The 17,567-nt window shown below is 52.3% G+C and overlaps 2 protein-coding genes across 3 annotated transcripts; both read left to right on the forward strand.

Moving 5' to 3' along the window:
- Nucleotides 1-1,338: 1,338 nt before the first annotated feature.
- On the forward strand, nt 1,339-14,789 carry LOC131267580 (multiple epidermal growth factor-like domains protein 8). 2 transcript variants are annotated; one of them, XM_058270487.1, is made up of 6 exons: nt 1,339-2,017; nt 2,116-2,307; nt 2,384-2,617; nt 3,138-8,835; nt 8,908-10,266; nt 11,366-14,789. In XM_058270487.1, the coding sequence occupies exons 1-6, from the start codon at nt 1,643-1,645 to the stop codon at nt 12,772-12,774; spliced, it is 9,267 nt and encodes a 3,088-aa protein (XP_058126470.1). In that variant the 5' UTR covers nt 1,339-1,642; the 3' UTR covers nt 12,775-14,789. The 2 variants fall into 2 exon arrangements, with proteins under 2 accessions (XP_058126470.1, XP_058126471.1); XM_058270488.1 differs by having other exon boundaries at nt 8,917-10,266.
- A 724-nt stretch (nt 14,790-15,513) lies between these two features.
- LOC131264118 (cingulin) lies at nt 15,514-17,421 on the forward strand. Its single transcript, XM_058266406.1, has one exon. It carries the CDS (start codon nt 15,514-15,516, stop codon nt 17,419-17,421), a length of 1,908 nt encoding a protein of 635 aa, XP_058122389.1.
- The last annotated feature ends 146 nt before the right edge of the window (nt 17,422-17,567 follow it).

Below are 17,567 nucleotides of genomic sequence, written 5' to 3' on the forward strand. Positions count from 1 at the left end.
GGTTTCGGAATCACTGATCTCAAAGTCACGCAATTCTACATTCATCCTACAGGATGGTCCGTTTGGTCGAGGTCCACCCGGTGCCTGCTTCCTGCCCTACGAGGGTTTTGTTGTTCTCGTTTTGCAAATTGCAATGAATCTCCTCGACGATTGCACCAATTTAGCGAAAACTTCCTCCCCGGGGTACAAAACCAAACAAGGTATGCTACAATTCACTTTCAATGGAATTGGAAGAAAGCGCCCGGAGACCGGAAGGCGCCCATCGTTGAAAGCGTCTTTTCTGGTGAATTTCACAATTTAAACTGTACTGAGAAACGTACGATCGCATCAGCAACAGAAATGTTCTGCGTTCTTATCGCACGGCGCACACAATGAAATGTTCGGCAGAAAAATACAATCTGGATGTCTTCAAAGTGCCTAGAGAATCAGGTTGGACAAGCGTGAGTTTACAGTTTTCGCCATGGTCCATAACAATCAACGCTTATGCAGGTTGGGTTGCTTTCTGAATTTTGAAAATAATTAGGAAACGAGGAAAACATGGTGGCATTCGCGTGTGAATAATATTTTTCATGTTTAGCTGCTATTGCAGCATACTGGCAAGACAATAAAAATAGTAAAAGACGATAGAAATTCAATTTTCATCCCCATTCCGCATAGTCAACAAACCAACCGTTAGAAACCGTCCAACCTGTACCTTTACGCACCTTGATCGTTCGTTTTCTTCTTCTTTAGTTCGCCAATTTGGCTCACAAATGTTCCTCTTCTCGGAGGGGGTCGGTGGCTGTCGTCGCTGATGAAAAAGGTTTTCGTTTATTAAAATCAATTGCCAGTGATGATTCGGGAATTAAAAATCAAATTGTCTACATATCAGTTACAAGCACTAAGCTTTCATTAGTGTAAGAACGCGTGGTGAAAATGGCAGTGGTCGGAAATCGGTTTGTTGATGGTGAAAAAAAGTGAACCGCGATCCGCTGCAACGCTGTTCCGCTGTGTGTTGACAAAATACGTACCCCTGGGAATGTGTGCAGTCTGCATACGTGAAGCAAAGTTACCAAATGTTAACAGGGAAAGGACTTTTCAGGTGCACGAAAAGACAAATGAAACTGTCGTGATTCTAGAACCCCTGAGGCTGGTATCGCCCGAAAATGCACAACCCAACTTCACGTGAAAATGGAAGAACGCGTAGGAATGCTTGGCTGTAACATCGTTACTAGCGCAATGATTCCATCACACACATCGCACCTTCGCAATCCGCTAGTGTGTCGCATGCAAAACAGGTGAATAATTCATAGGTAAAAGTCATTCAAGTAGTGCAGCTCATCTTGAGCAGCCGTCGGAAATGCTAGTGCAATGGACATTTCTATAGGCTGTGTGAAGCTGCTTGCCCGAAAAACATAAACGCACTCGTCGCTGACAATAAGCAAGGGCAGGCATCGCATCAGCGACTTCATCAATTCATTCATAGATCAATTGCGCAAAGCGCACCACAACAGCAGCCCATCTTGCAAGAAATAAATCTTTCGGTTGCCACTGCCGGAAGCGAGCGGTGGAAAGGTGCCGAGACGTGCACCGTGTCGTCAGTTAGCCGGAGGTAGTAATTAGTCACGACCATCAGCGTTTCGCTCGACTACCACCCAGTAGAATGAACCAATTAGCCCCGCTGCAGTCGCAAAAATGTAATCAACGTATGAACGGCTCGCGGTGGCGGCAGCAGCCGTTTGCGAATACTCCGCAAACAAATCAGTGCGGAGAACAGCAACGCAGCAACGTTATCGTCAGATGCACGAGCGCGCAACAGAAGAAAGCACCAAGTGCAAAAATGTGCCGCCGTGTAGAGATAACCGTGCGGACACTCCTATCGGCGATCGTGGTGTTGCACTTGCTACCGTACGCCTTGGTGGGATATACGCTGGCCAAAACTGCCCAACCGAAGCAGTCCTGTGATAAAACAAGACGCGTCTTCACACAGTCCCATGGGGAAATCAGTGACGGCCCATCCGGATCCAACTACACGCAGGTACGTACGCCCGCGTGATCGTGGTAGGCGTTTACCGTGGGGTTGCTTTGATAAGCTGAACTCTTGTTGACTAGCACTGATCTTTTGTCGCTTTCCAGGATTCCCACTGCGAGTGGCTGATACGGGCGGCAAATGATAGTCAATTTATAACGCTCAAGTTTCGCAGCATGGGTACCGAGTGCTCGTACGACTATATCTTCATCTACGATGGAGACTCGTTTCGGTCGCCACTGTTGGGCAGCTTCAGTGGGAATACGGAACCACAGCACGTCGTCGCCAGCTCCGGTAGCGTAAGTGTTACCGTCACGTTTTTGTTACCGCTATTATGTTATTGCTTACGAGCCTATCTTCTTTATGTCCCTGTAGATGCTCATACTGCTGTACAGTGACACGAATTACGTGTTGGAAGGTTTTCGGGCGGAATTTTTCGTCACCAACTGCCCGAACAATTGCACCGGCAATGGACGGTGTGCTGATCATATGTGTGTCTGCGACAGCGGCTGGATGGGATCGGATTGTAGTCTGGAGGTGTGTCCGTTTCGGTGTGGCGAGGAAGAGGGCAGAGGGAAGTGCAGGACTGACCGGTGCGAATGTTCAATGGTAAGTGGTCACTAATCAGCTTGGGAAATAATATACAGTCGGGAGCAAAATTGAGCTTACAATTGCAACTTTTTGAAGATTTTTTATCTACCGGGAGAACTAAAAAGGAAACAAATGTATAACTTATTGATTTTGGAATATTACATTCGTGTTTTAATCTGCGATCTTGAAATTTAATGAAAGTTCATTATATCCTCCGATATTTACAAAACAAAACCGAACGCACCATATTTCAACATCTCTAAATTGGGTGTACAGTTTTTTATATATTGTAATATATTGAGCAAATTGATGGCAAATTGAATAAAACTTACGACGTACCAAGTGTGTTCAATTTTTCATTTAAATTTGCTACAAAACTACATTTAACAGATTGCATTATATTAATGTTTCCTCGAGCTGTGCTAGAAACGTCAATTCGTCTTTAGTTGTACGCTCCATTTTGCGGCCGATTGTAAATGATTCACACAATCCAGTCTACAATGGCTGTCTTATGGTTATTATTTTTCTTTTATTGCAGGACTACGTAGGGCAATCGTGTAGCCTTCACCGATCCAACCCTGTCCCGAAGGAATGGCACTGGCTGTCAAAGTCGAGAAACGGGCTACCCCCGAGGGCGGCCCATACAGCCGTCTACCATCAACCATCCGATTCGCTGTACGTTTTCGGAGGCTACAATTTAAACGAAGTGCTTGACAGCCTTTATGTGTACCGGTTTGCGAAGAACCAGTGGGAGGATGAGTGGGGTTTGCGCGTAGAGCACAACCATACCGAGGCGTCCGGCTCGGAGGCGGAAGAGAAAGCGCTCCGGAGGGCGATGTTCCTGGAGGTCGAAACCGACCGGTTGGGTTTATCGAAGGAACCGAACTTTCTGAGCAACGTCATCTACACGCTCGCCGACAATCGGACCGACGTCGACGGGTACGGCAATGGGTCGCGCCCGGCAGCACGCTACGGTCACGCTGCGGCCACCGTCCCCGATGGCTTCGTACTGTTCGGTGGAAAACTTTCCACCGGCCAGCAAGCGAACGATCTGTGGCTGTACAATGTGTCGCACCAGGGTGGTGCGTGGTTCGAGCGGGGCTTGGAATCGCGTCTACGACCACCGCCCCTGACACGACACACACTAACGCTGGCCGGAGGGTTTTTGTACGTTTTCGGTGGTGCAACCGAGGACGGAGAGTTTTCCCCGAAGTTGTTCCGCATAGCACTGTCAGCTAGGGGTGGTGAGGAGCAGTGGGAGGAAGTGATCCCGCGCGGAGGTAAAGCGTTAGACGTGCGCATGGTGGCGCATACGACTTCGTACCAGCGGGCCACGAACTCACTGATCGTGTACGGTGGTTTGGTCGCGAACGTGGCTCGTTTTTCACGCCTCTCGGAGCGTATGTTTGCGTTCCAGCTGGATCACAAGCACTGGGCGGAACTGCAGTATCCTCGGACGGCACTGCACGATGGATACGCACCGCGCGAGCGAGCCTTTCACAGTACGAACATCATCGGCAACTATTTGCTCGTATTCGGAGGTTACTCACACAAGCACAACAAGGAGGAAATATGCTACGACAATCAGATGTACCTGTACCATCTCGGCTGCCACAGTTGGATCAATCCGGAGGTGCTGGGTGCTGTCGGTCGGTTCCGGTACCCGAAAAAACAGGGTGTGTTTGCTCACGCGGCTGCGGTGCGCGCTGGCAATACATTACTCGTAGTTGGCGGATACCATGGTAACGTGAACGGAGATCTCCTCGCCTACTCGCTGCCAGTAATGTTAGTGGTGCACGGTGGCTCGGACACACCGGAAGCGGCATGCCCTCGGCACACGTCGTTCAACGAGTGTTTGGCCGATTTGGAGTGCGGCTGGTGTTCGGCGGATAGTGTTTGCTACGGACGCACGATCGGTGCCAACTGCACCACGAACCTGCAGACGACACGCTGCAAAGGCATTTGCTCGGTACTGGGCGACTGTCATTCGTGCCTGGTGCACGGTACGTCATCGGTGGATCTAGACCCGAAAGCACCTTCCTTCTCCATCCATCATCATCAACAGTCGATTGCGCACAAGCTCGGACTCGATCGGTGCACGTGGTGTGTGCAGAATGCCCGTTGCCATCACAAGGACGACAACTATGGTGTATGCGGGGAGGACACACCCTCGCAAAAGCCGGGCTGGTGGGGTTCGAAGGGTACGGAAGTGACAAGCCCGCGGGAGTGTACTGCCCTCGACAAACGACCCGGACTGACGTTCCTCAAGTATCTCCACCCGATGAACGTGTCCATGCCGGACGCCGTCATGATCGTGAACGCGACCATGGCCGACTTCACCTCACCACCCTCGAACACGCCCACGGAACAGCTGCTTGGGGGGCCGGGCGTGGTGGCCCGTCTGCTCGGCTTCATTCGTTTTCCTCCCGTGAGTCCCGATCAGTCGATGGCGTGGCTTCAGGCTTGCGTTAGTCACGCGAACGCCGTCCTACGTACGGTGCAGGTTCCACCACGCCGCTCGTCGGCCAACTCCCATCACCATCCAACGCTTCCGCCGGGTGGTCCCGGTCTTTCGATGAACTTCTCCGCCAACGAGAGCGTCTGCGATATGCTCAAGTGGCCCGATCGGGCCAACATTCTCGTGGATTTCCGGGCGCAGCGCAACAAAGTTGGATTTGCGCACCATCCCCACCATACCCACCACCACGGGCACCATGGGCCGGATCTGAGCAAGATGAGCCTCCAGCACGTCTACGGTGGCGCCCTGCAAGCGTTCACCTTCGAGTTTCTCGAACCGTACTCGAACGGGACGGCGTGCGAGACGTACGGCAACTGTCTCGAGTGTCTGTCCGACTCGTCGTGCGGTTGGTGCGAGCTAGCGGACCGGTGTCTCTCGCGCCAGGTAAGCGAGCGGGACGCGTGTCGCGATGGCGCTGGGAACTGGCGCTACCTTACGATTCAACCGGCGCACTGCTCGAACTGTTCGAACTATATCTCGTGCGAGCAGTGCCTGGGACCCGGAGCCGGTGGTGAATCGTGCGAATGGTGGACGGAGGATGCTACGTGCGCACGGCGTGGACGCTCGGAGGAAGCGGTCCGCACGCTCGACCAGTGTCCGATGCCGTGCTACCAGCGGGCAGATTGCTCTTCCTGCCTGAACGATCGTGGACGGTGCGTGTGGTGTGAAGCCACCAGTCAGTGCTTCTCTTTCTCCGTGTACACCAGCGAGTACCAGTTCGGGATGTGCCGGGAGTGGCTCGATCAAACGCTTCCCCTCGGGGGTGGCTCGCTGGCGCCGGCAATAGAGCCGCCACCCGTCGTCGTGCAGCAGTGCAAGTCGTGCGCGAGCCACCAGAACTGTTCGTACTGCCTGCGTTCGCTCAGCTGTGGCTGGTGCTACGACGAGGACAACCCGATCAACGGCGTCTGCATGCAGGGTGACTTTGGACGCTCGTCGAAGGAGTGCACACTGTCACTGAATGGAACGGATCGGGCGGAAACTCGAACCGGTAGCTGGGCGTATGCGCAGTGCCCGGACGTGGACGAGTGCGAGCTGGGGCTGCACGATTGTCACGAGCAGGCCGAGTGCAGCAACACGCACGGTTCGTACAACTGCAAGTGCCGCAAGGGTTACTTTGGCGACGGTGTACGTTACTGCCGGCAGACGTGCTACGAGTCGTGCGTGCACGGCCATTGCTCGGGTGCGCCCGACTTTCGGTGCGTGTGCGATCTCGGCTGGACCGGGGTGGATTGTAGCGTTAACTGTGCGTGCAACAACCACTCGACCTGCCTGCAGGGTGTGGGGAAGTGCGATCGTTGCCTCAACTGGACCGAAGGCGAGTTTTGCGAGCGATGCAGCCCGGGAAGCTACGGAAACGCAACCACCGAGGCGGGCTGTCAGCGTTGCGATTGCAATGGGCACGGGAATGTGGCGCTCGGGATCTGCGATGGCCGCACCGGAGAGTGCTACTGTCAGGATTACACCGAGGGATTGCACTGCGAGAACTGTAATCGAAATTTCTACGGCGAACCGAAGGACGGTGGACAGTGCTACCACGAGTGTGCATCGCGCGGAGTTCTCACGCAAGTCGGCACCCAGGGACTGGGATCGTTTCAATCGCACCGTTCGAGCTGGAGCGGCCAGGAGACGCGAGAATGCCTTTGGATCGTCAGCCCACAGGTGACGCGTGGTTCGCCCGAGCTTCGCAACGCCATCATTCAGATCGAAATCGAAGCGGACCGGATGAACGTGACCTGTGGGGAGAATGCGGTGTACGTGTATGACGGCCTACCGGACCTGACCGGGGTGGCCCAGCAGAAGCAGCTGATTGCAGTGTTTTGCAATGAAAATCGTGGCTCGTGGATTACGGAAGCACGGTCCGGGCATCTGACGGTACACTTCAAGAAAGGTCCCTCGAGCGAGCAGGGTTTCAATGCGATCTACTCGGTGATGAGCTGTGCGACGGGCAGTTGCCACCGGCCGTACATCTGCACCGAGGATGGGCAGCGCTGCGTTTGCCCTAAGGGTTTCACGGGGCCCCGTTGTGCGATGCGTATCTGCCCATCGGACTGCAACGAAGAGAGTCGCCGGGGCGTTTGTGATACCGCCTACGGACGGTGTATCTGTGCGGCCGGGTACGGTGGGGACGATTGTTCGCAGGAGGTGCGTCCATCGAGCGTCGTGTACACGGAACTGTTCAACTCGTACCTCGTGTCGGAAAGCTTCGAGCATCTGCGCAAGACGTTGCCTCGCTTCGGCCACTCGCTGGTGGCCGACCGGCGTGGTTCGCTGTGGATGTTCGGAGGGTACTCGCTGTCGCACGGTCCGTTGAACGATATCCGCCAGTTTGATACGCGCAACAACACCTGGATGCAGGTGACGGTCGACTCGAGCCCCGAGGACCGGATGCCCCAGGGTCGCTACTACCACGCGGCCGACATCGTTATCCCGCGGCAATCGATCTACATCTACGGCGGGCTGGCGCGCAACGGAACGCTGGACGATTTGTGGCAGTTTGGTCTGCAGACGCAACGCTGGAGTGTGGTTTGGTGGGCGCAGGAGAACACGACGGCGCAACGACCACCGGCGCTGGCAGGCCACACGCTCAACTACGTACGGGATGGCGAGCGGGAGGTGCTGCTCCTGATCGGCGGTTACTCGATCGGTCAATCGGGCTTACAGAGTCTCGTTTGGATGTTCAACCTGGCGACGAACGTTTGGACGGCGGTGGTGCCCAGTGGCGAAGGTACGGCGGGTCCCGGTGGCATCTACGGCCACACGGCCGTCTATCATGCCGCTAGCCAACTGGTGTATGTTTACGGCGGCATTCGCACGGTTGACGGCGTGTCGGTCGTATCGAATCGGTTATACACGTTCAGTGTCGCTAGTAGGACGTGGGCCGAGTTGCCTCCGTTCATCTACCACGGTGGGGAGTATGTCCCGGCGGCACGCTACCTTCACTCTGCGGTCGCAACCGAAAACTACATGCTTGTGTTCGGTGGGCGATCGACCAACTTTAGCTCGCTCACGGCGGCCCAGGAGGTGATGGTGGCGTACGTGTACCGCTGCAATCAGTGGATCCGGCTGGCGAAGGACGCCGACAAGGTGGGCACCATCTACGGGTACACGTACGCGCAGGCGATGGCCCAGGATCCGGACGGGGGTGCCATGTACGTGGTGGCCGGTTGGGACGGCAGCAACCACTGTCGTGTGACGCGCATCCAGCTGCCGGACGATCTGTGCGATCTGTGGAGCGGCTCGAAGTACTTCTGCCGCCAGTACACCGGGTGTAGCTTCTGCTCGGTCAAGACGGGCGGTGCGGCACCTAGTTCCGATGGGCCATCGCACTGCTACTCGACCGGCGCTTCGTACCATGCGTGCGAGACCTACAATGGGACGATCTCGTTCAACAGTGGCACAACATGCGATGCAGAGTGGATCGGTCGGCGAGCCTGTGGTTCGTTCAAGACGTGCTCCTCCTGCCTCGCTACCTACCCGTGGCACGGCGAGCAGGAATCCCCTTGTAAGTGGTGCCCGGATTGCGCTCCCAAAGGCAGCTGCGTGCAGCGATCGGTGGAGTGTGCGTTCGTGAAGGTTTGCTACACAAACCAAACGGCAACCCTAGAGCTGGAGCAGTGCCCGGGGGTTCGATGCGTCGCGGGAGACTGTGTCGGTTGTCGCGCGATGCCTGGCTGTAGCTGGGAGCGCGATGAAACTACCCAACGGTACGGGTGTCGTGCACTTGTGGAACCGACGGACGAAACTGCGATCGACGATCAGCAACATTCGCACGAACAGCAGGAACCAGGTTCGAGAGAAATCCCGGTGACACCCAAAGCCACCCCTGCGCCTCGCAATGTATCGCTGGAAACCTGCCCGGTGCCATGCAGTACGTACCGGAACTGTACCGCCTGCGTGAAACACCCGCCGGGAGCGCGAACTGGCTCGAGCTCCGAGTGTCTCTGGTCGACGCAGTTGAACGAGTGCATTTCGCCGACCTTTCAGCCACTGTACTGTTCGGGCGGAATTTGCGGCCTAGTGGTGCAACTGAACGACGCGGGCCACTGCCCAGAACCGTGTGCTAGTTTCACGCAGTGCGCCAGCTGCCTGCGACACGCGTACTGCGGATGGTGCGCACGGAACGATACCGATGGGGAGGGCGTGTGCACGGAAGGGTCGGCGGATGGGCCGGCCAATCATCCGGCGGGCTCGACCTGTGCCGCCATCTACCAGACGCGCAGCAAGGCACCGACGCACGAGGCGGAGGGTTTCGGGTGGCATTACTTCAAGTGTCCACCGGAGAACGAGTGCACCAACGGGCATCACAGCTGCAACGCTCGGTCGCAGCGCTGTGTGGATCATCTGCATGGATACGAGTGCGTGTGCGCGCCAGGGTACAATGCTACCGTCGTTGGAGGTGGCGGTGGTACTGGTGGTGGTGGTGTTGGTGGCCAATGCGTACCCGTTTGCAGTCAGGGGTGCGTGCGGGGCAGCTGCCGGGAGCCGGACGTGTGTGATTGCGAGTTTGGGTACGTCGGGGCGAACTGCAGCATCCAGTGTCAGTGCAATGGCCACTCGGACTGCGCCGGACCGGATCGGCTCGATCGATGCCTGCAGTGTCACAACAACACGAAGGGTCCGCAGTGTGATAAATGCTTGCCGTTCTACGTGGGTGATCCTCGGAACAGTGGCGGCTGTGTGCCGTGCATCGAGCATTGCAACGGCCAGACGGACGTGTGCATCGGGCGCGATCAGGAATCGGCACTGGCGAACCTTTCCCGCGGCCAGATCGAGGACCTGATCGAGGAGGGTCCGCTGGCCGACGCGATCTGTCTCGGGTGTGGCAACTACACCGACGGCGACCGCTGCGAGACGTGCGTTCCCGGGTACTTCCGGCGGTTCGTGCCCGGCAAACCGTGCTGGCCGTGCGAGTGCAACGGGCACGGTGACATGTGCGACCCGAATACGGGCGAAAAGTGCAACTGTGGCAACAACACCGAGAGCGATAACACGTGCTCGTCGAAGGGCAAAAACCACGCGTACAACTGCTGGTCGCTGCAGTGCACCAAGTGCAAGGACTCGTACTCGGGCCACCCGTACAATGGGCATCAGTGCTACAAACACATCACCGTTGAGTCACGCATGTGCTTCGATGCGAAAACGATTGGTGAGTTTTGTGATTGAGCGATTGAATTAAGAATTACTATCTTGCCCGGTTACACAGGCAGCACTATGCTTTTTTTTAAGGGGAAAGCTATCTTCTAGGATGTGAAATATGAAATGTTGGTCAAATATAACATTCATTCAACAATTTTTCCAAGTCAAGTTGGGCTACTTTTCGAACCATTGGAACCAAATATATCCTTCGAATTCCGCGTGTTGTCCAGCGGACAAAGCTCTGGATTGCGTTCTGGTTGATTTGTGCATCTTAACAATATTTTTGTTTTGTGTATGACTGTGATTTAAATGAATTTGTGTTTTGTATGTGTTTCGAAGCACTTGAAAATTCGTGTATCCCAGTATTCTAAAAGACAGTGTAAAGAAATTCTGCTATCACTTCTGTTTGTGTTGCATTTGATTTAGCTTTTTTTCTGTTAATTTATAGGAAAAATCTTGCTTAGTTACTCGTTGTCGATCTTTTTTTTCACTAGACTAATTTTAACGTATTTCGTAAAGCCCGGGTGGCCCGGTTCCGCGCGTAAATTTGGAATTGCTTCAAAAATCAATTTCAACATGAAAAGTATTTTATTAATCCAAGCATCCTTACACTTTCCCAATGCAAGCTGGTTCCTATAGCAATCAATGCTACGTAATGGGAAAAGCTGTTTGGTAGTTTTTACCAAAAGTAAATGCACGTAGTTATTTTGTTCATATTCAATAATTGTGGACAAAGTGAAAATACCAAACATCCGTGGCAAGTTAGTGACTTCAAAGCGAGAACAAAGGGCATCATGACCGACAATGAAGACGCTAATTCTGTTCTTCTGTTGCGGGACAGTTGGTTGGGATTTTTTTCTAGTCTAGCAGCAGGCTATATCGCATAGCAAACTTGCATGCAAGCTGAGCTTGTACAACTTTACGCCTTACAAGTTTCAAGCGTACTTAGTTTGGGGATGTTTTGAATATTGCGAACCAGTACGGTTGGCTAACAAATGTGACCAAAATTGAGATGAGATTTTATTACGGGACCTACAAAAACGTTATTTGGAATGTCTGTATGTGAATTGTTGTGTATTAATGGCATCGTGTTATATTATCGCCCACAGACGAGTGTAAAATAAAACCACAACCGCTCAAGGCCGGCCAGACGGTGTTTTTCGTCATCCAGCCGCGCTACATGAACGTGGACATACGCTTCATCGTGGACGTGACGCAGGGTGAGCTGGACTTCTACATGAGCCCCACGGACGAGTCGTTCATCGTGCAGACGAATGGGAGTACGGGGCACCATGACATTCATCTCGACGGTGGTTACGCTTGGTACCGCGATAGTCCCGGATCGGCGTCATCTTCCGCCCGTGTCATGAACTCCGACCCAGCGGACGAGGTGCACCCGCTAAACATTCGCCTCTCCGACACTCCAGCCACGGGCGAGCGCAATTCCCCAGCCTGTGGCGGTCAGATACGGTACGAGGGCTATCTGGTGACGGATCGCACTGCGAAGGACCTCATCACGTACGTGACGCTGCGTCAGTGCAAGTTCCTTCTGCGCGTGTTTGCCCTCAAGAATCGACTCGTCGTAACGCTGCCCCACACGGTACACGCGCTTGGGCAGACAAAGTTCTACATCGCTCTAAGGGCACGGTCTGGTTCGGCCGCCAGTTACGGGTTGGTGTTCTTCCGCCAGGACCAGCTGCACATCCACCTGTTCGTGTTCTTCTCCGTGTTCTTTTCGTGCTTCTTCCTGTTTCTGGCCATCTGCGTGCTTGCGTGGAAAGCCAAACAGGCGGCCGATATGCGCCGAGCCCGTCGGCGCCACGTGGTCGAAATGCTGCACATGGCCAAGCGACCGTTTGGCCGGGTGAACCTATCACTCGAGTGTCCGACGGTGTCGCGTGACGGGGCCGACGGCAGCGGAACAACTCCTGCACCACATCGACGGCGTGGTCGTGGTTCGAAACATTCCAGCACAAACGCCGGTGGATCTGTGTCCGGCGTCGCTAGCAGTAACCCAGCGATGACCCAGCATTCGCTTGCGCATCAACACCAGCAACAGCCGGCGGATGTGGCTCCTATTGCACTGGAACCAACGGCGGACAACTACGCAGCCGTCGGGACGGTGTTTGTCCGATTGCCCGGCAAGCAGCGATCTCAGATGACGCTTGCTTTGGCTTCGGCACTGATCGTGATGGGACGCTCCGGTAGCTACCCGTCGTACGCAATCCGTGGTCACCATCATCATCATCATCGCCGGCGTAGCTCGCCAGGTCAAGCGGCCGGGGGGAACGCATGTGCACCTCTCCACGCCTCATCGCCTGCAAGGCATCATTATCCACATCATCATCATCATCCGAACAACCATCAACACCAGCAACAGCAGCAGCAGCAACAGCAGCAGCATCGCGTAGAGGTGGCCGACGTTGTTGGTCCGCTGGCGGAACGGCAACCGTTTATCGAGGTGCATCTCGAGCAGGTTCCGATGCAACCGCTCGGTGCGCAGAACCGCGGCCATTAAACGAAGTGCTGAGAGAAAACACAACCGTTTGCTCAACGAAAATTAATTACAGGAACCCAGAGGGCCAGTCTGGAAGTAACCGCCCATCGGAAAGTAGCAGCGCTTAAATGGCAAACTATCGTTTTCTTTTCTTTTTTTTCGATTTTACGCACACATGCTCTAATTTATGTATCCCGCTGCTTCCTCCCATGCTCCTCTAAAGCTTGCTTACAACAAAACCCCCTTGCCTTAAGTTAGCTTGTTCGAAACCGTGCGTATCGATTCATCATCATCAAGCTTAGCTAACTGAGTTGCGATAGGATAATTTAGAAAACGGGCTCCGAAGAGGCTTGTCTGATCTCCGAACAACCGTGTATGAACAGTTTGAAACCAAACCCACGTGGTAGGCTATTAGTGTTTTTTTCTTTTCTACACCACCGAGTGTTGATACTAGGATTAGGTTGTATAAGAATTGGCATATCGCAAACTCTGTGTGTCTGTGTGTGTGTGAATATATTTTTGGCACATGCAAAGATTGTTTTAGACGAAACATTTATTTTCATTTCAGTGGAATCACAGTCCACTTTTAAGTTAAGATGGAGCATTTGTTAATCTGTCGTAAAGGATCGACAAGAAGCATTAATATTTTGTTCTCCTGTGAAGCGTTTATGATGTAATAGGTAAAAAAAATGGCAAACTCATCAGTGCGAGTTCCCGGTACGATCTGTAGCAAAGAACCACTAGTAAATTATTATCCATCCATGGAGGATGTTGTTGTTCATCCTCCAGAGTATCACTTTAGAAGCAAAGGAAAAGACAAGCGCTAGGTACTTCGCGAAACCGTCTTAGTTTACGTACTTCTAACGGCCATGTGTTATTTTTCTCTTAGTAATAAATTTGTGCATGTGTGTGTGTGTGTGCGTGTGCGTGTGAACGTGTGCAATTTGTATGTGTGACTAGGATGAGGTGGATAAGGTGCGATCAAGCAAGGTAGTGTGAAACTGAGTGCAATAAGAACGCGAGGAAATGGAAAGGAACCCGCGCAACCGTGGGTAGAAAATCTTAATCTTATACTTACCGACTTATAGCGTGTTAAGCTACTAATACTACTGAACGCAAACCGTGATACCGAATGTTTACCATAAATCGAGAAATCTACGGATGGAACCACTGGTCTTGATGTGAACCCTTTCCTCCCGTGTAAGGGCATATACAAAACCGTTCTCCCGTAAACCGACTCGATCTCGACACAGAACTCGCAAGTATTGTTATTTCAAGAGGATATTTTTACATTGCACTGAAGCAGCTGCAAGATTATTGTCATCATTATTGTATACAAAAATCGATAAGCAAATAGTATTATACATTAAGTGTGGAAAACACGCAACGCAAAGGAACAATTTAATGTATTAGTTAATCCATTGTTTTCCGTAAACTATTTTCACATCCTTACCATTGCAATAGTGTGTTAGTTTCAATTTTCTATTCACTCAAAGATGCTTCCTATTTTTCGATCCCCTTGTGGCCCAAGTAAGAAACAAGTCGATCCAGTGTTAGTTTCGATTGAGTCGTGTCCGTACATCGGTGCTTCCCTGGTAGCGAAAATAATTCTAGCTAGGATTAAGCGTTGGCCGACGGATAGTAGTAGTACGCGATTGGGAACGCATAAAGCAAACATGATCCCGACGAGCACAAACGGCACGGTAAGGATGAAACCAAACGGATCAAGAATCTCGTCCGGTTCGCGAAAACCTTCGATCGCTGGTGATGATATAGTAAACTGAACAAAACGATGTGTGTAGATAATTGTAAACCTAACCAAAACGATGATCGCGGGCTAACCCCGCGGGAAACGGGTCGCGTAGGCCCCGGAGGAAATAGAATTTAAACGGTAAAACTTATCGAACCGAGCGCCATTTCTCCAGCACGTTGTTTATATTTTGTACATGGCTGGTGGTCGGTGGAGCTGGTTGAGCTGCGCGCAAAGTTGCGAAGTAAACTGTGTAGTAATCTCAATGAAATAAAGTAAAAAGTTTACAAAACGTATGTGTACCGCTTTTACTGGGTAACATTTCGTTTGACAAAGTGGGCTTACAAGTTGGGGAACTATTCTACTCCTCACTATGTATTATCCATCTTTAGGGTGGCTTTAGATTAATGTGGAATGTTAATACCGTTACCCATTACTTTGTTGGTATAGATTCGAAACACCATCATGGCCATAAAATTCATAACAATGCAGATGGAAAGGAAAATCAACAAAAGTAAACATATTTTTTTACTAACAATAAAGAGTAAATAATTCTATAATTTGTTTCTAAAATGTTGGTATTCGTTAAACAAACCTATTTGAGCTAAAAGATTATCTGATAATAATTTTTATCAATACGGAATTCGTTACAAAAAAAGTTCAACACAGTTCTGAAACTGTACTTCATTCTGAGCTTAATACAAAAGGAGCACTTTTATCATTAAATGATATTCGATAAGCGTAGAATAATTTCACTTGAAAGTGAAATCAAAATTGTAAATCAGTAATGACTAGCAATCGAACGACCGTGATTTGCAGAAGCATTTTCGTCCGTCAGTTGTTATGGAATTTTTCGTCGAAATCTAGTAACCACAGTGCGCTCATACTGCGTCCAGATTTTACCAATCGAATTCGTTTTCGTTTTCGGAAAGGTCGCTAGAATAATTGATAGAATCTCTCGTTGCATTTTAAAATTTTACTGTTGAAAACATCCTTCGAAACGGGGAACGATGTCGAACCAGTCGTTGGTGACGAACGATGCTGCGGATGTGTTGGATACAATTCTTGGCAAGCTGCCGGTGGTACCCAGCGGGGAGTTCGGCGGGGAACCGACGGTCGGTGGTCCGCAGGTGGCGAGTGGTGCTGCCACTTCCGACGGTGTCAAACCAGATTCGTTAAGGCGATTGGCAAAACTGCGCCACAAGCTGGCACGGCAGAGCAACATAATGGGGGAGCTGAAACGGAAGATACGGGAGAAAGAATCCATGAAGCCGAAGGCGGACTGTGACCGGGAGGAGTTGTCGTTCCTTCGCAACCGTTTGCAGAAGGAGGCGGAGTTGCAGCGCAAGCTGCTAGAGGAAGTGATCGCGGAGCAGCAACGCCAAGGCATTGATGGGGCCGAGTGGCAATCGATCCGTCTGTGCCCGGATAAGGTCGACGAGTTCAGTGCCAACCCGTGGACGATGGGGAGTGTGTCGATGGACGAGGGTATGCGATCTTCTTGCGACTCCAATCTTTCGACTCGATCCAGTAGCTCCGGCGAACGGATCTGCGAAGCGAAACTAACCGAACGGTTCGAGAAGGAGCTACTCAATCGGGATCGCGTCATAGAGATTTTGCAGGCGAGGCTCGAGAGACTGTCGGTGGATGTACGCAAGGTGCGGCAGGGGAACGAAGTTCGCGGGACGAAACGCGATCCGAAACCGGTAGCGTCAGTGCCGCATTTTTGTGAGTCCGACATGCTGCACAGGCTGGAGTTCTATCGCGAGAATACAGACAGGTTGGGAAAGAACTTGGAACAGATGGAGCAGGCTCTACAGTGCATCCAGAAAGAGTTGGGCCCGCTAGGGGACGAACCAAAGGTGTCTTCTAAACTACGCCATTCGGAGACAACCGAGGTTCCGAACAATACTCGTTCGTCGAGCTGTGTGTATGACGACCCTCCAGTATCGGGGCGGGTTGTCCAAAGTCCGAAGGATATGGAGTCCCAGAAGCAGTACAGCTTGTTGCTGCACGAGTACACCAAAAAGACAACGGAGTGTCGGCAACTGTCTGAGCGGTTAGCGAAGTCCCAGGCAGGTCCCAGTGATCCGTTGCCCGAAGAAACCGAGCGAGAGGTGCTGAAGAAGCGGTGTACAGAGCTGTTGGACGAACAGGACCAGTTTCGGGTATTGATCCGCGAGCAAGCGACCCAACTCGAGGACTACCGGGCCAAATATCTAGACGCGCAGCAGAAAACCGAAGAGCAGCGGCTACAGCTGGACAAACTGCGCCACACCAACAAGCGGGTCGAGGCCCAGATCAACCACGAGGTCGAGCTGATCAAGCGCAAGTTCCAGGACAAGCTGCGCGAGCTTACGCCATATCCTCGATTGCTCGAAGAGGCAGAGGCAAAATCGGAACAGTTGAAGGAATCCAACCAAACACTTTACTCCGAGCTGGAGCGTGCCCTTAAGCAGGCCAAAACACTCGAAGACCGACTTGCCAGTGTACACGCCGCAAAGGACGCCGAACTTCAGCAAGCCCTTCAGCACTCGCAGCTAGAGCTAGAGCAGCTTCGGGAGCAACTAAAGCAGCTTGTCACCGAAAAGCAGCAATCAGACGAATCCGCTCTGCAGGCACGGCAGGAGTTGGACGATTTCCGAACGGAAAGCGCCCGGATTATCGCTCGAACCAACGACCGAATGGAGCAGGAACGCAGGACGGCCCAACAAAGGTACGCCAAGCTGGAGACGGAACTGGCGCGCTGCCGGGCGGAGGCATCGTTCACCATTTCGAACCGCGAAGAAGCTCTGCGCGAGATGCACAACCAAATCCGGGTGCTCTCCGGCAGTTTCGACGATGCGCAGCTTCAAATTCGCTCCCTACGAAATCAGCTGTCCTACCTTCAGAACGAGAAGCTGGTCTGTTTGCAATGAACAATTGAACTCGTTGCCAAATGAGCGGAAATACAACTTTCGAATGTATTTCAAAAAAATCTTTTGCATGTGACAAAATAAAATTTGATAAAATGTCGTTCTATTCAACTAAACTAAATCTTAGAAGAGGTTGTAAACAAAAACCG

Source organism: Anopheles coustani, chromosome 2 (assembly GCF_943734705.1).
Source record: "Anopheles coustani chromosome 2, idAnoCousDA_361_x.2, whole genome shotgun sequence".
Lineage (NCBI taxonomy): Eukaryota > Metazoa > Arthropoda > Insecta > Diptera > Culicidae > Anopheles > Anopheles coustani.